Genomic DNA, 22,596 nt, shown 5'->3' with positions numbered 1-22,596 from the left:
GTCTGTGTCTCTGGATGGACACAACCTGGGTCCATATTAATAATACTGATTATTAGAAGTAATCACAACATTATACAGGTTCTATATTTTAGCAGGGTAAAAATATTAAATGTAATTTTATTTATTGGCATTAGATGGGAAGTATAATTGAACTTTATTGACTTTCATACTGACCTGTGGTGACTTTATAAAGAATATTAATAGGATATATCAGTGGTTTGAAATATTTAGCACTTCAGAGATAAATCTAATGCACTTTACTTTGGTTAACATTTGAAGAAAGACTGCATTTGAAAACTTTCTGCAAACATGTAAAATCTAAGTGATTTGTGACTAAGGAGCTTGTCCTCCAAGCAGCTGTTAGTGGTTATGAACTGATAAACTCAGAGCCTTTGTTTATCAGCAGCTTATAACAGACTGAACTTTATTCTGTAACACTATGGAAAGTACTTCAAATTAGAAGTATATAAGGTAGTTAACGTCAGCTACCCAGCGGTATATAAAGTACTTCAAATTAGAAGTATATAAGGTAGTTAACGTCAGCTACCCAGCGGTATATAAAGTACTTCAAATTAGAAGTATATAAGGTAGTTAACGTCAGCTACCCAGCGGTATATAAAGTACTTCAAATTAGAAGTACATAAGGTAGTTAACGTCAGCTACCCAGCGGTATATAAAGTACTTCAAATTAGAAGTATATAAGGTAGTTAACGTCAGCTACCCGCGGTATATAAAGTACTTCAAATTAGAAGTATATAAGGTAGTTAACGTCAGCTACCCAGCGGTATGTAGAGTACTTCAAATTAGAAGTATATAAGGTAGTTAACGTCAGCTACCCGCGGTATATAAAGTACTTCAAATTAGAAGTACATAAGGTAGTTAACGTCAGCTACCCAGCGGTATATAAAGTACTTCAAATTAGAAGTATATAAGGTAGTTAACGTCAGCTACCCGCGGTATATAAAGTACTTCAAATTAGAAGTATATAAGGTAGTTAACGTCAGCTACCCAGCGGTATGTAGAGTACTTCAAATTAGAAGTATATAAGGTAGTTAACGTCAGCTACCCGCGGTATATAAAGTACTTCAAATTAGAAGTACATAAGGTAGTTAACGTCAGCTACCCAGCGGTATATAAAGTACTTCAAATTAGAAGTATATAAGGTAGTTAACATCAGCTACCCAGCGGTATGTAGAGTACTTCAAATTAGAAGTATATAAGGTAGTTAACGTCAGCTACCCGCGGTATATAAAGTACTTCAAATTAGAAGTACATAAGGTAGTTAACGTCAGCTACCCAGCGGTATATAAAGTACTTCAAATTAGAAGTATATAAGGTAGTTAACGTCAGCTACCCGCGGTATATAAAGTACTTCAAATTAGAAGTATATAAGGTAGTTAACGTCAGCTACCCGCGGTATATAAAGTACTTCAAATTAGAAGTATATAAGGTAGTTAACGTCAGCTACCCGCGGTATATAAAGTACTTCAAATTAGAAGTATATAAGGTAGTTAACGTCAGCTACCCGGCGGTATATAAAGTACTTCAAATTAGAAGTATATAAGGTAGTTAACGTCAGCTACCCGCGGTATATAAAGTACTTCAAATTAGAAGTATATAAGGTAGTTAACGTCAGCTACCCGCGGTATATAAAGTACTTCAAATTAGAAGTATATAAGGTAGTTAACGTCAGCTACCCGCGGTATATAAAGTACTTCAAATTAGAAGTATATAAGGTAGTTAACGTCAGCTACCCAGCGGTATATAAAGTACTTCAAATTAGAAGTATATAAGGTAGTTAACGTCAGCTACCCGGCGGTATATAAAGTACTTCAAATTAGAAGTATATAAGGTAGTTAACGTCAGCTACCCGCGGTATATAAAGTACTTCAAATTAGAAGTATATAAGGTAGTTAACATCATCTACCCAGCGGTATATAAAGTACTTCAAATTAGAAGTATATAAGGTAGTTAACGTCAGCTACCCGCGGTATATAAAGTACTTCAAATTAGAAGTATATAAGGTAGTTAACGTCAGCTACCCGGCGGTATACAAAGTACTTCAAACTAGAAGTATATAAGGTAGTTAACGTCAGCTACCCGGCGGTATACAAAGTACTTCAAACTAGAAGTATATAAGGTAGTTAACGTCAGCTCAGACCCAATAAAGCGGCTGAGTATTTTTAAAATTACTTCATATCTACAGTAAAAAAAAAACATCAATGGCGGAAACTCTCTGAGGAACCATCCGACAGCACAAGGAGGTGCGTCAAATGGCCTGACGAAGATAACCGAATAAAGTCGAAGCGACAAAACAGGTTGGTGACGTAACTCCGGGGCGTGGCGTCCGAACAGCTGCGACGTTTCGTCAATGATCGGAGTGTCGGTCAACACCGGAACCTTAACTATATCAAAATAAAAATTCTGACAGTAGAAAAAAGAATTAGTGATCCTACAGCCTGAGTTACTCACCTAATGTGATAAAAGTTTTTGTTATTACCCTAATATCACAAAATTAATTTAACTTAAAACTTTCAAAAACATGAAGTAAGTAGGAAGATCAAGTGTAAGATACTAAAAATTACTAACTAAAATGCAAGTTAAGCAAAATATAAATATAAAATAAGATATAAAGTTTTAAAATTGTGTGAAATAACGTTTCATGGAAGGGAAGAGCATAGCAAAGTCAAGTTGAAAGCAAAGCTAAAATAGTCCATGTCCAGAGGAAAATAGAGTTCATTGGAAAAGTCTGTACCTGCCAGACGTCTTTACAGCATAGTAACCAAAGAGATTAAAGTAAAACTGAAAAACAGCAAAAATATTTAAATGGGTCTCTTTTTACTTATTGTGTTTTTATGACTTTTCTCAGGTCTGTGTGGACCTACAGCTACAACTTTACTTTAAATGGACTTTAGTAATTTCCAAATATCTGAAAACATCTGTGTGTCTTTACAAAATGTTTAATCTATACTAACGCACCATGTTATCTACTGATGAGTTTACTCTGTAGAATCACTGCAAAGGTGAATGTAGTGATTAAATAAATGCAGAGATGTAAAAAAGATGTAAAAAAGTCAAGAAGTTGAAAGTAACATGCTTCAGATTATCGTGTTTTATTATTTTACCACAGTATACACAGACTGAAAAGATCAAATATATATGCATGAATATGTGAAAACATAAATGACAACAGACTCTAATGTAACTAAATATAAACACAAGCATGTGTATGTGTTATCATGGTTATTAAAGTGACTGTGCTTCTTTTGTGGGAGATCTTTGGGTCTAAATACAAATTCTCTTAACGCGTCTTAGCGCTAAGAGCAACGGGACCTTTATTCTGAAAAGCCGAGCGGAAACAGCGTGCTGTTGCGGCTGGCGCAGCTGCTGTTTGCTCCACCAGAATAAACAATAACAGCAGAATCACAGCTCGACGGGCAGTTTGAACATGGAGTCTGTGAAAGAGGAGACCGTGGCGGTCAAACGGTAAGACGGTTTTTCTACCACATTTCCTCTCAATCCGGTTTTAAACCGACCCTTTCTTCCGCCGCGGCCTCTTATTTTGTGTTCGTTGCAACTTTGCTCCGACTCGGTCCCGGTGAGCCGTGAGCAGGCGGGCGGTGCAAACAGCGGCTCTTGTGCACACGATGCAACACTTCTCCAAACTGCAGAAGGTTTCGTGCAGGCTTGTCGGAGCACATTGTGCTGCAGACGGCGCCTCCTGCACCGTCACGGACACCTGGTCGGTGTCTGCGCTCTGCGGCAAACACCGGGGAAACCGGTGAACCGGATTTGTTCTGTGGCTCCTAAAAACAAAATGTGTGTTGCGTCTTTAATCTGTGGACGTCCTGCGCGGTTTGTGTGAGCGGTGCGTTTATTGTTCTGTGTTGGTTTCAGAGTTAAGGAGAAAACCCACATCAGCCTTTGTTAGGCCCCAGAGCAGCAGGTTTACTATGACCCGGGTTGTCCTGTGGGCAGACTGAGGACTGAACTGTGATCCTGCACTTCAGGCCTCAAGTCAGAATATTGGTCCGTGTTTTTAAAGCTCAGGGAGGATTCAGTATTTCCTAAAGCAAGTGCTTCACATTCTGCCTCCATAAATCCACCTCAGTCTTTGACCTGTGCTGTCCTGCCCCTGTTGGGACTCAGCACAAGGTTGTGGAATGTACTTCAATACAAATGTGAGATACTTGTACTTTACTTGAATATTATATTTCAACTCCACTACGTTCCTGAGGCAAAGATAGTACTTTTTACTGCACTACCTGATAGCTGGAGTAACTTTTCACATAAATAGGATCTTGTAGAATATGAGGCACTGCTGCAGATGAAGTTCCCCTCACTTTATAAAGTACGTCAAACTGGTCCATATTTACACAGCAGTAAAGTTCAACATAAACATTGAATATTCACCTAAAAACACCAGGTAAAACATGGGCAGGCACTAGTTTTCTGTAGTTCTTTAGTACTTTTACTTTGATACTTTAAGTACATTTTGCTGATAATACTTTACTGAAGTACGATTTTAACACAGGACTTCTGCTTCTACTGAAGTAAATATCTGAGTACTTCTTCCCTCACTGGTTATGGAGTCTGGGTACTGTCCAGCCCATTATCATCCCTCCATGTGTTGGGGACCATAGTTTATGTTTACACTCAGATATTTTTTTGTGTTACTTCCTTTAAAAATAAACTTTTCACAGATGAACCTGCAGGTTTTATGTTTTTTCACTCGATGCTTTGCTTCTTTTCTTTGTTTTAAGCTTCTAAATTCGTCCCCTGAAGCTGGACATCGTCACACTTTATTTGTATTAATGTAGAAAAAACTACTTTAGAAGTGACTCTTGACAGATTGATTTCTCAGAGGGCCGGAACGATGAGCCGATTAATCGATTAGTCGATTGACAGAAAATGAATCTCCAGATGTTTAGATATTCAATTAATCACTAAGGTCAATGTTCAAGCAAAATACCATCAAACTGCAGGTTCAGCTTTTATTCGTCACATGTAATGGGAAGCTGGATATTTGTGGGTTTGCAGTGTTGACTGACGTTTTCTAGACTAAATGATCATTGATATAATATGAGGTTTAATATAATTATAGTCCTAAGTTAAAAGGTCCAACCTTCTGCTCCTGATCTGTTTTTGATGCAAACTTTGTGCGGTTTAAATGAAGCCCTGTCTAAAGACTGAAGCTGACCAGACCCTCAGAAGGTTTTCAGGGAGTTGACTGCTGATCTGTGTCAGTCCGAGTCGGGGTCATATCCAAAGACCTTTTCAGAGCCGGAGAGAAAATGTGAAACATGTGATGGAGCGGTTGTTTGTGTTTTTAGCGTGAGCGGCCCCCCGGCCCCTTAGGAAGCCAACGATTAGGCCAGGAACAAGAAGTAATATTGTCTTGACGTAGTTCAGCCTTAATTTCAGCCTCAGTGTGACCATCGTGTTTTTCTTCTCATGCAAACTGACTGTACATTTGCTTTTATGTGTGTGTCCATGTTGTCTATTAGTGGGAACTGTACAAACATATTTAAAGCCCAGAAACTGCACAAAGTGCCAATTAACTATTGATGATATCCATTAATATGCTCATTATTTACTGGCTGTATATGAAATCCATGGTTATGTATGAGGAGGCTACAGTTCACTATAGTGGGATAATGTGAGCACCGTGATTTACTGCGACTTCAGTTTTTGTTTTGTTTGTTGTCTCCCACAAAGTTAGATTTTATCTCGTTAGTGCCTTCGTTAACGTAGAATCCAGAATGAGCTGGTTATGACTTCCTGGTTCAGCCATCAGTGGAAATGGACGCAGTTTTACACGACATGACGTCACAATACTTGAGTGTGTCTATTGTTCGCCTCTGATTCTTCAGGGGGAAGTGTGTGTCCTTGATGCCGTCAGCGCTTTCTGATAAACAGACACTGTTTTGATCCAGAGGGAAATTAGGTTTTCCAGCAGCTTCTAACAAACAAGTTGTATCAGCATTTATGCAACTTACCTATAAATAATTTAAATATAATATAAAGCCATATGATACACAGTTCGCTGGATAATGTTAAGAAACTGGACATTGAGAGGCTTTTTTTTCCCCTCAAGAACAAATGTGATTAAAAATAAAGAAAACCAGTTCGTTGTAGTATTATTAGTGTGTGTGTGTGTGTGTGTGTGTGTGTGTGTGTGTTAATATGTTAATATGTTAATATGTTAATGTGTGTCAGAGAGAGACGGGGGCGTCTTTGCTTGCCCCTCGCCCTGTTGGGAATGTTTCTGTTTGTAAATTCAGCCCAAAGTAATCTGGCATCCTTGTCATCCAGAGGCCAGTGTGAGCATGAAAGCAGCAGTGGGCAGCCTGCCGTCACAGAAACCTGTTCCTTGTTTTGGTGAACATTGTGTTCCAGCGAGAACAAGGCTGAGCTTGATTTGTGTGTCAGGGTGTAATGCGCATGTCAGCGGGGATGTGAGGCGTCTGGACTGGGGGTGGGGGCTTCTGCTCCTTAACTACGTTTTTTTGTGGTTGTATTTTCTTCTGCTGTCGTCTTCCTCCGCCTCCATCTCTCCTCTCTCTCCCCACTCTGGGGACAGCTGAGGACATTGTGTTCTCAGTGTATTTCACTTTACACACACACACACTGTACACAAAGCTGTGTGTTATTAAGAGGCTGTGGAGGTATGTCTTTGCCTGACTGTGGTTATTTGTGTGTGGGTGTGTTTCCCTCTCAAACACTTTCACAGGACAGTCCTGATAATCAACAACTGCTCATGTTCAACAGTGTAACAACTGCATAAACACACACACACACACACACACACACACACACACTAAGACACACTGACATTGAGCAATAAGGTCTGACTGCCAGCACGCAGCTCTGTTCTCTGAGAACACTGTGTTCCCTGCTGCTGGCAGGCTGCTGGCTGCTGCGTGAGACTGACTGTAGGGCAGCACGGGTTTGACACATGATGGGTAGTATTATCATTATTATTAGCAGCAGCAGCAGCAGTATTATTAACAGTGGTAGTAGTACTATAATAGGAGCAGTAGTATTGTTAGCAGTTGGAGCAGATTTTGCAGGGACAAACTCTGCATTGTCGTTGTTTGTGTCATGGCTCCTACTTGCAGTTTGGTGCATCCTTTAATTCACATTTTACACTTTGTCTAAATGACAAAAACCAGAATATTCAGATGTGACAGTTTTATTCACAGTACTGGGCGAAGCAGCAGGAGTATTTACAGTAGTAGTACTACTAACCACAGCAGCTGTATTGAACAACTCTTGTTTGTAATTCTTGTGAAATTATTCATTAACTCCAAAAACCAGCTCCAGTCCTGAGAAGTACTGGTTACAGGGTCAGGGTTTCTGCTCACTGAGGACACGGCATCAGGAAAAGGAGGAGGTCAGATCACATGACCACGACAACACAAGACGATAGCTGCACCAAAAATAATCAGGGTTAAAATCCCAAACCTCACAGCAGGCTGGGACAACCCCAACCCTATCACACTGACAGGTGGGTGCTGGTGCAGCACTCACCCCCGACTTTTCTTTGGCTCATAAAACAAAAACAAAACTACGTCACGTGTCACTGGTTCCTTGTGTCTCCAGGTTTGCTCCAACATAATGATTTTTTTTAAAGCCTGAAAATACACAAGTGTAAACCTGTTTTTCTCTTTCCTGATCTGGTTGATCTTTTCGTGACCCTTCCATGTGGTGTTTATAACCCCCCCATTGGGAGCCGCAGCCTTCCCATGTTCAGGCCTGAATCATGTGAACAAAGGCTCATGTGAAAACCTTTAATGCGAATCGACAGTTTGAGAATTGAGGTTTTTTGGGTCATGTGGACCAGTCAAACACGTGTGTTTCACTACCATACACCATGGAGCTGCAGATCATCTTAGCTTGATGTTTGATGTGTGCTTGCTTTTCAGGGACACGGGTTTGTGTTGTGTATGCCGGTGTGTGTCTTGGCATGCATATCTGTGTGTACAACTCAGTTTTTGGCCTGTCCGACAAGCTTCAGATGGAAGAACCTGCATCAGACGTTGACGTGTTGGGCCTCATTTGCACATGAGTGCTGATTAAATTGTTTGTTGTGCAGTGATGCCTACCTTTTTATTTACACATGTTGATGGCCGCTGTCTTGGCGGTGCTGCCTGGAAGGCTGTTTTGCTGCAAACAAGATGCCAGAGTTCAGTGTCGGCCACAGGCTGTTGCTCAGTGTGGAGTGTTTGTGCAGGTTGGGTGGGGGTTGGGCGTCCTGCAGCCTGTCAGGGCAGTGTGAGGGTCACACCGTTGAGCTCTTCAGCAGAACAATAGGACACATTCTTTCACTTTGGCGTGTTGGTCCTTTGATCACATAAACAGCTTCAGTCTGCATAAAAGGCTGCTGCTGTGTTCAGACCGCTAACCACCACAGCCATCAGATCCCTGTTTTATAACCAGGGATTCCTCTAGCAAACCGAGCAATGGTAGAAACCAGGTCATGGCAGAGGCAAGCTGGACCTCAGGGTGAAGGGAAGTAATTCCTTCAGCCACACCCCTGAGCCCCCAGCAGCACTGAGCATTTCCAAGACGAAAGAGCCTCCAGGTAGGAATGCATGACTGGGGATGGTGCCCAAGTGTCAGTGCAGTTGATCTCAGCACAGCTGCTGTCATCAACCTGCAGTTTCTCTTTATTTTATCAAGCATGCACGACGATCACCTTGGTACGCTCTGGTGTGTGTGTCAAGTTACACATGGAAAAACTAGTTTGTGTTTGTGCTGAAACCATGTCAGTTACAACTTAAGTCACCTGCCAATCATTTCAGGCGTTTTGCTGTAGGTTATGTACCTTCACTAGTGAATGTGAGAGGTGAGCCCGGCAGAAATAGGCCCCGCCACGTAGACGAGCGGAGAGGAGAGCGGGGGTCGTGTGTGGTTCACGCTCCCTGTGGACACACATCTGCTTCACTCATGCAGAAGCTGCAGGAATATGGACGTATGAGGGGTTGTCACACTGCACAACACAAACATGTTCGGGGCGTTTGTGTGTCCACTCGCTAATAATTGATCTGAGAAATGCAACAGCAGTGGCTGCTAGTCCACTTTTTGCATGTGTCTTTAATGACTTGTGATTTTTGTTTCCTGTTGAACTGGTGAATGTTTCACCGTCACAGTGGTTAAAACATGGCACAAAACAAAATGGTCAACTTTTGTATTTGTAGGGTTTAGTCAGACTAGAAAGGGAGAATAAAATGATCAATATATGATTAAATTAAGCACAACACATGAAATGTTTTAAGCCAAACAAACAAAAACACACATGTTTTTTTTAAAGGTCAAAATCAGCATAACATGCACAATAAATAAATCTGTTTTACTAAGTGAGAAAAGGATGTGGAAAGAGAGACAGAAAACAAGGCTCTGTCTCGAGTGAGCCAGTAAATATCAGTAAATATAAAACCATGGCTCTGTAAATGAATATGTGATGTTCAGCTCAGAAATGAATTTGTTGTGACCACCTCTGAAGAAGAACGGGCCTGTGCTGCTCTGTGCAGCCAACATAAACACCGTGCACACTTGCACCTGCATCTTCTGCACCAGCAGTTGACACGCTCCAGTAATGTTTCATATACGTGTCAGTGTGTGAGCAGGGCTGTGAGGGCAGCGTGGGGCTGAGGCCTTCGCTGCGTTTTCAGACGCGTGCTGATGTAGAGCAGAAGAAGAAGAAGAGGCTATTTCTACATGGACCGAAACACGTCCCGTTTGATTGACAGGTGATCTGCTGATGTTCAGACGCTAAAGTGGAAGAAAATGAAAACACCCTCATGTTTGGAATTTGCCTTTGTCAACTGTGAGTCCGTCCCAGGGTTAGTGGTAAACAGATATAATCCCTGTGTGCTGTGTGTCTGAGGCCTCCTTTGTGCAGTGTGACTCAGATGTTCTGTACGTTGCCAAAACACTCATCAGATCAACTCAGAAAACAAGGTTAATTCTTGTTCCTACAGGTCAGAACAGTCTTGGCTGTAATGAGGTTAGTGTAATTGTCATATACACACACACACACACACACACAGTGATCGTGTATGTGTGTGTTTCAGTGTTAACCTTTTCAATAAAAGCCACAGATGAACTTGATGGAATAGATCAGTTCCCCTCTGTGTTTATTGCATCAATAAAAAAGCTGCTGGGACCTTCTGCTGCCTCGCTGTTCTGAGGGTGAAGTCCAGTCATGGGAGATTTCTGTGTGTTCTCAAAAACGCTCTGAACGTTAACTGCAGGCACAGACGACCCACGTTCATTGCAGGTGGCCTGGATGTGAGCGGGGCCTGTCAGATTGGAGCGTGTGTGGTGAGGGTGTGTCAGTTTGCAGGAACATTACGTGCTGCTGTCAAAACACTACAAGTGGTGAGCACACACTGCTGCGCCGCTCCTGGATGTGTTTCTTGTCAATACACTGATCAACATTTCCCCCTTAACAGGTTCAACAAGTGATAGATGATGTTTCTGTGCGTCCTCAGGGCCCTCGCCTCCTTTCCTCGAAGGCTTTTCTCAGTGATTAACAGACTGTATCAGCTCAGGAAGATGCTCTCAACTTCTGTCTGTTTAAGTCATTTGACTTTTCCTGCTCTAACTTGTGGCCTGTTTCACATCTAATCGTATCAGCTCCGCATCTGCTTTGTTTTGTGCTTTGTGACTGGTTGTGTAAAGACTTCACTGCTCGGGTCAAATCAAGTCAATTCGTGACTCATTAGAAAAGAAACAAACGCCTCAAAAAACAGAAAACCAGGAGAAAGGAAGAAATCCTGTTTCCAGGACAAATAGCAGCAGCAGATTTCTTTTATTATGGAGAAAAACTTCAATGCTCAGATAAAAATGAAAATATTAATACTAAGTTGAAGAATCTCAAACAAAGCAAGAAAGTATTTGCAGTAATGACTGTATCGTCACTGCGCATGTTTACACTTCTGTACGTCCAACAGTTTCATTTCACTTATTCAGATAAAACAATAAATGTGGAACGTCAGTATATCAGGCCGAAGTACATCAAGTTTGGAGGTAAAGTTACTATTTTCACTTGGAGCCCAGCAGTTTTAAACAAATATTACTTGTCCTTGAAGCTTTGTACAGGTGTTTACTACTATTAATCATGATCATAACAATACCATCTTCATCTTCATCTTCTTCAGATTCATGTGTTTTCCCAGACCACCTTATAAAAGCTTAATTATGAGGAAGGAGGTCGGACCTGATTTTAAAACAGGACCTGCAATCGTCATTATGCTGTTCCATTTATTCTGCATTGTGTTATTGCATCATATGCTGTGATTCAGCTGCTGACTCCTGTTAAAGTCACAGCTGTGGTGTTATTTTGGATCTGGCATTTAGCTGGTATGTTGTGTTGTGTAGTTTGATCATTCATCCAGAGTCCAGTTTGATTTCCAAAGGGAATCTTTCATTTCCAGTGTGGTTGCTGCTGCCTCCACGCACTGAGGGCAGCTTTGTCGCTTGAAGGGGCAGGAATCATGTGAGGGGTTGGTTCTGAAGATTTCCATGTGTAATTTGATGTTGTTGTATATCTGCCCGCTGTGCAAACGCTCCGAATGAGAGAAATGAAACCCTGCTTTTGTCTCGTCAGCATGTTTTTCTGGTTGAGGCCAAAGCGGCGTAGGACGGGCTGAGGGGGCAGAAACCAGCAAGGGAGGGGAGGAACTGGGCTCAAATAAGTAACATTCTGTTCTCACTGGTTTCTGCACATTTTTCCCAACTTTTACTATCAGTCCTCTTCCCACTTTGGGGAAAAAAAGTATTCAGGAATGTTTGTACAGCCTGACCTCTCTGGTCATGATCATCTGTGTAGAGAGCTGAGCTGCAGGTCTTTATTTCCCCCTTTTTTAGAAAGGCCACATATGAATTCACAGCGTGGGGGGGCGAGAGGTTTGCTGTGGCTCCTACAGTGGAGCCAAGAAAATCCCAGGGGATGTTTGTCCCAAGACAAACTTCAACGCCTTTGGGCTCTGTTTAAAAACTTTAGATGATAATAAATATAACAATAAAAATAATCAGGTTTTTGTAAAACCCAGTATGAAGTGTCTGGTTCTTATGTATTTAAGGACAAACTGGTGTTGATTTCAGCCTCAAACATCGACCTCCATTAATCAGCAGGTTAATCAGACGTGGTATTTTATGAGCCTGACTTGCTGTTCTGTGTTGTGTCAGACTGAAGTATGAAAACAGTTTGTCCAAACAGAAACTCTGAGGGGAGTGTTGTTTTGTTGATCCAGAACTCCACACGCGCTTTCTCTTTTTCTCAACTTTTGTTTTTTGACCCACTTTCTCACATTCTTTCTGTTTCCTGCTCTCCTCCACATCTCTTTCCTTTTTTTTTTTTCTTATCGCTGTCCAAAATATCCTCTCATCATCGTGCTTCCTCTTGTCTTTTCTCCGGCAGCACCAGTTCGGAGCAGAGGAAGCTGCGTTCCCGCGATGCAGCCAGGTGTAGGCGGAGTCAGGAGACGGAGGTGTTCTACGAGCTCGCCCGCACCCTGCCACTTCCTCGCCGAGTCTCCACCCACCTGGACAAAGCCGCCATCATGAGAATCACCCTCAGCTTCCTGCGGATGCATTACCTCCTGCAACCTGGTGAGAAGCGCACGGGCCTGACAGAACTTGAACGTACCTGTTGGGTTCAGACGCACTTTGTCATGTCAGGATACAAATTTCAGGTTCCATCGAACATTTATATCACGTCTTACTTGAGGTTCTGTGCGTCACTGTCACCAGAAGATGAATCCTCCTCTGGTGCCACATTTAATGAATGTATGAATAAAAACCTACATCTACATTTTAATTACATTAAACCTTGTACTTGTATGTGACTGCTTAAAACTCAAATCACCAAACAAGCCTCATTTTCCATGAACATATAAGACAAAAGCCAAACAGACTGAAATCCATCCAAGTTTTAACAGCTCCTGTTCGGTTCATCATAATAATCATTTTTACAACAGATGAGAATGAAAATGAGAAAGAGGAGGAGGAGGAAGAAGAAGATCCGATGGATGCTTTCTATCCTCAGGCGCTGGCTGGTTTCATCATGGTGGTGACTGAGGAGGGAGACATGATCTACCTGACAGAAAATGTCAGCCGTCACATCGGCATCACTCAGGTACAGCGTGAACACGAGGCGCAAACACACAGCTCCCCTCATTTCAAGCATCTTGCTTCAGTCTGCCATCATGTGTCCAGCTCAGCTGCTGGTCTGTGTGATCAGTCGACATCAACGTTTCTGTTTTCACCTCTGATTCTCCACCTTATCAACCCGTGATGGTTTCCTCTTAGCTCTGTATCAGACCTGAGTGTGAGGACTGATCCTTTTAGCAACAACAGACGTTCACTTTCCCCAGTCATTAATTAAGCATTTTTCAGAATAGCTGAAAATGGGATTATTTTGTGAATGTGCACTGGAGATGTGATGTTTTTCCTTCACAAAGCACCGTTTGGCTTTAGATGTCAGTGCAGTGCTTCCATACGACAGTCTCTGTAATCAGAGTTGGTGATTTTACTGTACGTCTCTGTGTAACTCCAGCAGGACGGAGAAGCCACCTCTTAAATCTATTCTTAGCTCAGGGTGAGATTTGTCACTGAGGCGCGTTGAAGTTGTGATAACTGCATAAAGAGCAGACTGAAATGATTTAACTCAGCAGTGATTAGATTCAGAGTCTGTTCCCTCATCACGGCACCTGATGTGAGGAAGGGAACGGCTAAAACAACTGGCAGGTCCCAGTCTGGCACCCGTGTTTGGTTTGTCCTTTCTGGGCTACTGTAGAAACATGACAGTGCAACATGGCTGCCTATTAATGACAATCTGTTTGCCATTTCTGCTAATAGATCGCTCTAAATATTCCACTTCCAGGTAAACTAAAAAAGTGAAGATACAAAGTTCTTTGTATCAGTGTTTGTGTGTTAACTAAGGCACCAGTGCTGCAGAATATATGTGCAGGAAATATACAAAACATTTGACTGGGAAGAAATAACAGGACTTTATGATACAGCTGATGTTCCAGCCTTAAGCTGTGGGTTTTGTTGTCCACAGCTGGAGCTGCTGGGTCAGAGTATTTATGACTTCGTTCATCCCTGTGATCAGGAGGAACTCAGAGACCTGCTGACTCCGCGCCCAGGTCAGACACACGATACACAGTGGGAATACACAGGAAAACCTGGACATGGGAGAATATTAAACACTGACGCATCATTTTATATGAATAATGAATCTGTGTTTGGAAACCAAAGTCAGACAGAGAGCTTCACTAAACTCAAGCTTTGTCCTGTCCTGCCTTTCAGGCTTGAGTAAGAAATTGCAGGCCGAGCAGCAGAGCGAGAGGAACTTCTTCCTGCGAATGAAGAGCACACTGACCAACAGGGGGCGCACCGTCAACCTCAAGTCTGCCACCTGGAAGGTTCCGTATTGGCAAACACTGCACACACCCTCAAACAGTTATCTCAGTGCTGAAGTCAAATGCAGATAGTCCTGTCTAGCCAAGAACGACATCTAAGGACGCACACAGGGCAAGAGTCCAGAGATACGAGTGGATCAGAGTGTATCTGGCAGGCAGCCCTGTTCTCTTATTACTGCGTGCGCAGTATGCATGGTCCACTCACTGTTGTTTACTATGAGATGCATGTCCACACACACGCACGGCCTGCAGAGCAACAGATGCCCAGTGTGTGTTCATTCATGCCTGACATAATATCAGAGAGATCTGTTTTTCTTTAATTGTAATAAAAACCGTTCTGTGAGGCTGAGTGTGCTGCAGGCAGATACGTCAGCTGAGCCCCAGCGAGGATCACTGGACTCCAGTGGCAAAATTAAACACTTGACCTACTTGGTTACTTGGGTCAACACCCAAAAAACATATGATTTTTTTTTAATAAGCACCAGATCCCCGCCCAGTAAAATCCTATAAGAAGAGAAAATAAATGAGATGGTGACAGGTGTTTTCCACAGCAGCAGAGCTTTGATATTAAGCTGCTGGGCCTCTGCCTTGGGGTCAGCTCTGTAAGAAAACACCAGCAGCTCTTACAGGGAAAGGTTTGCATGCCAAGACATTTTAAGGCTCTGCATTCAACCCCGAGTCAAGTCTTCATATTCAAACTACTCTTTGATCAGATTATTCATGACTTTATTGATTGATTTCTAAATTGTAACAATATTGTATTCTGTAAATACTCAAGTATTGTACTTAATCATGAATTTAAGGTACTTGGACTTTACTGGAGTATTTTCTGTAAGTTTGACTCTAGTAAAAATATTTTGGACCTGGTCCTGAAATGTGTCTGCTGAACTCCTCGGGTTAAATGTGCCTTCCTCTGTTTCTCCAGGTTCTACACTGTACAGGCAACATGCGTCAGCTTGGCAGCGCCTCCACGTCGCCCCCTATGGCCAGAGTGATGACTCTGCTGTGTGAGCCGATCCCTCACCCGTCCAGTGTGGAGTTCCCTCTGGACACCTGCACCTTCCTGACCCGCCACAGTATGGACCTGCGCTTCACACACTGCGAGGGCAGGTAGGAGCAGTCAAGAGAAAACCATGGAACAACAGAGAAGTGATTAGACACAGCCCGAACCATGTTCTCTGTCTTTATTAATCTTTGTTTGTTCTTCTTGCATCTGGTTTCAGAGTGACAGAGCTGGTGGGATACAGACCCGATGATCTGATTGGCCGCTCAGCCTACGAGTTTCATCACGCCCTCGACTCTGATCATGTCAACAAAAGTCTGCACACATGTGAGTAAACACGAGTGTGTGTGTGTGTGTGTGTGTGCGCACACGCACGCACGCAGCAGAAAAATTGGATTTGCCTCCTGCAGCAGTTACTGTGATAACAGTTCAAATCAATACAAACATGGATTAGAAACACAAAAGGCCAAAAAGAGAAAAGAGATTCATCACTAACAGATTCAACCTTATGCCTTAAAGCTTATTTTTCCAGAGCTACGGAGGATATTTTAGTATTTGCACCATATTTGCATGTGTGAGCTTACAGTATAACATCGTATTTTAAAGTTCGTTTCCTGCTGCACACAAAGAGCAGGATGTCTACCTGTGAGCATGTGTCTCTTTGACTCAGCTCTTTTCTGTCTCTTGCAGTGCTGTCTAAAGGTCAGGTGAGCACCAGCCACTATCGTTTCCTGGCAAAGAGTGGCGGCTTTGTCTGGGCAGAGACCCAGGCGACCATCCTCTACAGCAGCAAGACGTCACAGCCCGAAGCCATCGTCTGCCTGAACTTCATACTCAGGTAGTTACAAAAAAATAAATAAATAAATAAACAGTGAGGAGGTTGATGAGGTCATGTCACATTGACCCAGGACAAGTGTTCCTGTTGTGCTGTAACAGCAGTGACGTAGACGAAGAAGAGTCAATAAAAAAACAGAACAAATTACGTTTTTTTTTTTTTTTATTGAGCAAGATACAATCGATCCTCAAAAGTCAGCAGTGCTCATTTTAATATACAAAAACAAGGACAGAACATTGAATGTGTCAACACAAAACTGTGGACAAGTAGTGTAGATTTTATTTTCTGCACAATCTAACTGAGAAGAAATTCCTGTTCACCAAAACTCACCTGCCTTCTCACACTCACACCTTCTCCATCTCGTCTTCCTCTGTAGTACCGTGGAGCAGCCAGATGTTGTGTTCTCAGTCGAGCAGATCCGCTATGACCGGGTGCCTAAAGCTGAATCCCAGTCACCAGTGTTTACACCAGAGGATTGTGGGTCATCTGACATCTGTGAGTCTGAGCCTGAAAATGAGCTTGTCATTGACTCCAGTCAGACTGAGGACACCGATTCGAATCCCAGCAGCATAGCCAGTCTCTTCTTCAAGCTGAAGGAGAAGCCAGAGGAGCTGATCCAGCTGGCTCCTTCGGCCGGGGACACCATCATACCTCTGAAAGGAGGTGAGACGGACGAACGGCATTCAGATTTATTTTAGCTAAAAACAGTCAACTAGCTGCTGATTCTGTAGCTACTTGACTGTGAGGTTTCTGGATTCTCTGTGGTGCTTAGAGCTAACATTAGCATGCTAACACCCTGATGGGATATTTTACCCTAAACTTTAATATTTCACTGATTAGACACTCATCCTGTGGATTTGCAGTCAGAAAGCTGCAGATATGTGGAGGGTTTAAGTTTGGAATTCAGTTCTTCAGCTGAGTTTTCTGACCTCTTTGTGTTTTTGTCTCTCAGGTTTTGTTGATTTGTCATTCGCCAGTCCACCCAGTCCAGACTCGGTGCCAGACCGCCCTCAGGATCTGTGCACACCACAGCTGCGTCAGCTCCTCACACCCATCTTCAGCCCCACGACACCAACATCATCATCGTCAGCAGCACCATCACCAGCCTCCTCACCTGATTCCGAGCCAGTGCTAGTAAATACGAGCCTCAAATGTTTATTTAACATTTTGAAAGTTAGTTTCTCTGTCTGATTCGACCATTTGCTCTCTTCGTGCACGTACTTCAGTGTGCCTCTGAGGAGGACGAAGAGGAGGAGGTGATGGACACTAGTGAGGTGGAGAAGTTCTTTGCTGTCTGGCCAAGGGATGGACAGCAGAAAGGAGGAGCACTGGAGGTAAGAGCGTGACCGGTGTGTTGTTATGTGTGCTGCATGACTTCAGTTTAAAAAGCTGAAAGTCAGATCAGAATATCAGCTGCACAGAAATAACTTGAGAAAAGTTTTTGTACTCACTTCAAGTGAAAACATTAAGAACTGTGAGGATTTGGAACAGAAAGCTGGGAGAAATGTGTTTATCCTGACTGGTTTCTGGTGGAAAACCCGAGTACTTGGTGAGAAAATTGGTCCAAAGCAAAAGCTGAAGAGCACTAAGCAGATGACGTGTGTTTTCAAAGTGCACAAATGGGAAATCCTTATAAATATCCTCAAACCTTAAACTATGACCACTCCATCAGACAGGCGCCAACCAAAGTTTGATCCTCGAAGTGCAAGTTTGGGTCATTACATTAAACTTAAACAAGCTTCCCTTTGTCTGATACGTTTCTCAGTCTATGTACAGATTTGGATGTTTGGACAGCGTTTGTGCAAAGAAACAATGAATGGTACCTGTTTGTCTTTGCTCAGGGCATAGAGGGGATGGATCTGGACATGTTGGCTCCTTACATCTCCATGGATGATGACTTCCAGCTGACCTTCCTCAGCGGTTTGCCGGAAGAAGCAGACAAACATTCATCCTCTGACCCTTTAATCGTACGACCTGCAGCCGCAGCGAGCAGGAAACGGTAAGATAAGCCTGTTGTCTCTGCTGCAGCAACTAGTTATCAGAAAAAGAACAAGATAATAAAGTATTTACTTAAGAATTAACAGATACTTAAAACAAACAAGGCAGTTAGAGCAACACATCAAATGAGCTGTAGAAATCAGCACTAATTGAATCTCAGCGTTGTGCAGCCTTTGTGATATTTTAGACTAAAGTTTGATCAATTATTTGTTGTCACAAAAAGACGATTAGCTTTTAATGAAACATGTATCTAATACCAAAGTGGTCCTTTCTGAAATGTTGGCTGAATATACAGTTATCTGTTAGATAATTGCCCTTACACATCAAAACAGAAACACTTTGAGATAATTGTATGAAACGTTTCAACATTGTTGTTCTTAGAGCTTTACATGACATGTAACCATTGACCAGGGGGTGGTGCCAGAGGAAAGGCTGCTGTTAGAGAAATGTATCGTCCTCCTCTGAGCTGTGGCCAAAACAAGGTCATATCAGGCTCAGGTCTTCACTGGAGGCTGATGGGTGTCAGCCCCACATTAACTAAGATACAAGAGGAAAACAGGTTGAACATCTGTGTGTCCTTCTCTCCTTTAGTGCCTTTACCTCAGAGATGTCGTCCCAGATGACCATTCCAGACAAGAGACAGAAACATCATCCCTCGTCAATAGAAGAAGAACTCCTGCTCAGCCACAAGTTACTGGTGAGTGACAGATCCAGCACCTTTTAAAGGATCATGCAGTTTGTTTGCCTAAACCAAAACCTATTCACAGTCTGTCAGTCTCCAGCCTGGATTAGCCTGTTTCATCTGTTTCATAGACAGAAACAATTAAAAAGTTCACAGGATGATTTCAAACCTGAACATCTTCATTTGGTGAAAACTGATTTAAAAAAAAAAAAAAAAAAACATTATTCGTGTTACTTACAACCACCAGGGTATTTAACCTCCACACTCTGTCCAGGACTGTCTAGAAGAAGCAGACCAATCCGATCTGATCTTGGACCCGGTCCCGGGTAGACGAAGTCAGCTGCTCACAGACAGAGACCCTATTTTAGGAGGCGTACAGGGACTCTGTGATACTGCAGGTAGGATGAACATATTTTATGTTGAGTACACACATTGATTGTTGCTGTCAGTGTCTGGATGAGTAAACAGGATAAGGAAGAATGTCGTCAAAATCCAGACTGTATGTTGACCGAGATCAGAACAGGTAGTTCAGAGCCTGAACAACAGTCTTTCTCTGTCTCTCCCAGCTCTGATGAGGGACATATTCACACCTCGCCCATCCGACCTGTCGCCACCTCTCTCGCCAATGACCTGAAGCTCTTCCTGTCCACCAAGAGTTGGCGTGACTTCTGCATTCGAAGCATGAAAGTCGACGCTTGAACTGTCTGCAAACACAGCAACCTGAGTGCATACATGTAAACGCATCACACCACAAACGTCACCTACACGAATATAGACTCACACGCTCTGTAACCATGCTGTAAGGTTGAACAAGATGTCCTTCCCTGTAGCTGAACCAGGACAGACTCTTAGGATGTGTTCTCTCATCAATCTCACTGTGAGCCGACGACACGTTGGAGATCAGGCGGTTAAAATTCTGGCTGATGGCGCTGAAATCCACTTTCCTTAACCTGCTCAGTCACATGTTTTCCTTCTCTATTTACATTATATCACTGATTTAATGTAAGAAATCATTGTGATGGGTCTGTTGTATTGTAACAGCAGGTGGTGCTAAAAATCTTTCATGCTAAGGATGTGAGACAAATACGGAAACATTTTTGTGCAGCTAAATTAAATTCATCGCATCTCTCAACTTCACCACAATTAATTCATCCGAACGCTTCAACACGCTTAAACATGTAAAGCCTGTGCAGGAACTCCCATAATGCTCGGCTTTGACTTTGAGCCAACAACTATCATGTAAGAACAGTTTTTCCTTTAATCTGTTTTAAACAAATCAATCTCACTGCCGAATTACAATTACACCGACAACTTTGCGAGTATCAGTGGCATCGTTTATTTCAGTGGCATATTTTTGTGTATTTTTATATATTTGTGCTTTTTTTTTTTTTTTTTTTTTTTTTTTTTTTAAACTGGGACTTTTATTGTTGTTACCTCCTGATTCAACAGTGATCTGAAAATTAGTTGACATGTTTTAGTCTTCCTGAGGTGCCAGGCAGGTGGGGTTTACCTGATCTAACACTCCCTAAACTAATGTGAGGTAATCAGCAGCAAAAACAAACATTCAGTCAGTTGACTTTCAGACACCTCGCCATGACTGAAATGTCTGTTTCCTCTGGTGAACCCACTGACGGTGCCAACAGGGTGGACTAAAACAAACTAGAAAACATGATCCATTCAGATCTGATGCAATTCGATTTGTCCTTTTATTATCATTTTAATGTGTAATCTGAAGTAGTTACCCTTAAAGACAAGTAGTAGAGTCAGCTTGATTATATACTTGCTAGAAATGTAATTCAACACTAGTATCCATGTCCGTGTCATGTTTAAGTTTGAATTTTGACTTGTAACAAAAATTATGCCTCGACATATGCAAGTTGACTGTAGAGGATAACAGCATTTTTCATTTGCAGTGTTTGTTGAAATACTGTGATGTTTCTACACTGAGATATGTAGGCTTGTTTTATTTGGCCATGGGTTTGTCTTATTTTCTCTATAATCCCTCAAACCAGCAGATCTGTTTGAAAAGTTCACATTGTCCCAAATCAATGTAAAACTGCACTTTTTGTTTCAGAAATTTAAAAAAAAAAAATGTTACATAGGTCTTCCAAAGCTGTCTGTGCCTTTTATCGTCCAGGAAAAGATGTTTCACTGAAGGGTTTTCTTTGTCCTGTTTGACATATTACCTCCACACAGAATCTGCTCCAAATGTCCCCGTCGATTTAAAATGAGGGAGGAGATTAAATACTGTTTTATTTTTACTGTTTATCCTGTAAGCATTCTTAAGCTGAATAAAGCTGTCAAAGCAAAAGCGAAGCTGCTGTGTGATCTGTGTGCAGAGCTGAGTCATACCTCATTCAGGAAGGAGCGGCCACATCTGTATTTGATCATCAGCAAATATTCATCTTCCCATTGACTTCGAGCCTCAGTCCACGTGAAGCAGGTCTGATCACCTCTGCTGGTCCAACAGGAAAAAACACAAATAAAACACAAAACACAGCATTGGTTTAGTTTCTGGTACTGGAACTTACACTCCACTGCATTTCAGAAGCAGAAAGTACACATTTTACTGCAGTGTATTTATCTGAAATGTGTCGTTGATATATAATAATACACTGTAGTTTAATATTAAACCAGCTGGGGTCAAGGTAGGTGAGTGAGTTAAACTAAACATTTCATTCTGTGCTTTTCTTCTTTCTTTCCCTTTTCCATTGTTGATCTCAGGACCACTCAGGTTTTATTTCTGATCCCTTAGAGGAGCCTGTACCTTAGGTTGGGAACCACAGCATCCCCACCTCAAGCAGCAAGCACAGTATAACACTGTTGGACTATCCCTAATAAAATGTCAAAAAGCACTAAGTACTCTGCTACAAGTAGAAGTCCTGCACTTAAATTCTACTTAAGTAAAAAATGTATTACCAGCAAAATAAAGTCAAAAAGGTCCCTGTCAGTGTTTTATGATGTTTCAGCATGAATGCAGTAAAAAGTATAATATCTGCCTCTGGGATGTAGTGGAGTAGAAGTATAAAGCTGCAGAAAATACAAATACCTAAGTATGAGTACCTCAAAAGTGTACTTAAGTATAGTACTTAAATGTAAATGTACTACACCCTATGTTTCCTCAGAGGCAGAGCTGGGAACAACTCAGTGATTTATTAGCATCATCAAACTAAATAAGTTTGGTTCAGACGACCCTGAGTGTTTGCATAATCGCCCTCTGGTGTCAAACTGGTCTCAAAAATGTAAATATTTCTGTGTGGTCTCTGAGCTGTAGAGGGACGTCCTCCATCCCTCCTTTCTGGCAATGATTCTGAAAGACTGATTTTTAAAAGGGACATTTCTTTCTTTCTGGTAACAATTTCACAGCCTTTCTGGTTTAGACTTGAGTAATTCAGTACATAATGTGGACTGACGTGACTTCCTGACTGCGAGGCGTTGTCCCCGAACACTGGGGAGAAAGATGGCTGCTGATTACAAAATGCTGGGTCATCTGTAGAGTTCATCAATTTCTCAACTGGAACCTGCAAAAGAAGAAGAGCATAACATTTCATTAGCCAGAGAGACGTTTGACTGACAAGCAGTACGGCTCCAACGGAGCTGGAAAACATCTACCCACAATGTAAATGATTTCTGTTTAGTGTTC

At 42.1% G+C, this 22,596-nt stretch overlaps 1 protein-coding gene across 1 annotated transcript; it reads left to right on the top strand.

Annotated features, from left to right (window-relative positions):
* Window positions 1-3,368: 3,368 nt before the first annotated feature.
* hif1al (hypoxia inducible factor 1 subunit alpha, like) lies at window positions 3,369-21,264 on the top strand. The gene is made up of 15 exons (XM_026317510.1): window positions 3,369-3,486; window positions 12,431-12,621; window positions 12,990-13,147; window positions 14,075-14,159; window positions 14,323-14,438; window positions 15,361-15,545; window positions 15,659-15,765; window positions 16,129-16,276; window positions 16,650-16,936; window positions 17,226-17,407; window positions 17,500-17,607; window positions 18,115-18,272; window positions 18,863-18,968; window positions 19,228-19,351; window positions 19,520-21,264. The coding sequence occupies exons 1-15, from the start codon at window positions 3,449-3,451 to the stop codon at window positions 19,585-19,587; spliced, it is 2,061 nt and encodes a 686-aa protein (XP_026173295.1). The 5' UTR covers window positions 3,369-3,448; the 3' UTR covers window positions 19,588-21,264.
* Window positions 21,265-22,596: the final 1,332 nt, after the last annotated feature.

The sequence above is a fragment of the Mastacembelus armatus genome, chromosome 13 (assembly GCF_900324485.2).
Source record: "Mastacembelus armatus chromosome 13, fMasArm1.2, whole genome shotgun sequence".
Lineage (NCBI taxonomy): Eukaryota > Metazoa > Chordata > Actinopteri > Synbranchiformes > Mastacembelidae > Mastacembelus > Mastacembelus armatus.
Note: the sequence above shows the minus strand (reverse complement) of the source record. Positions and strands in the feature narration are given on the sequence as shown.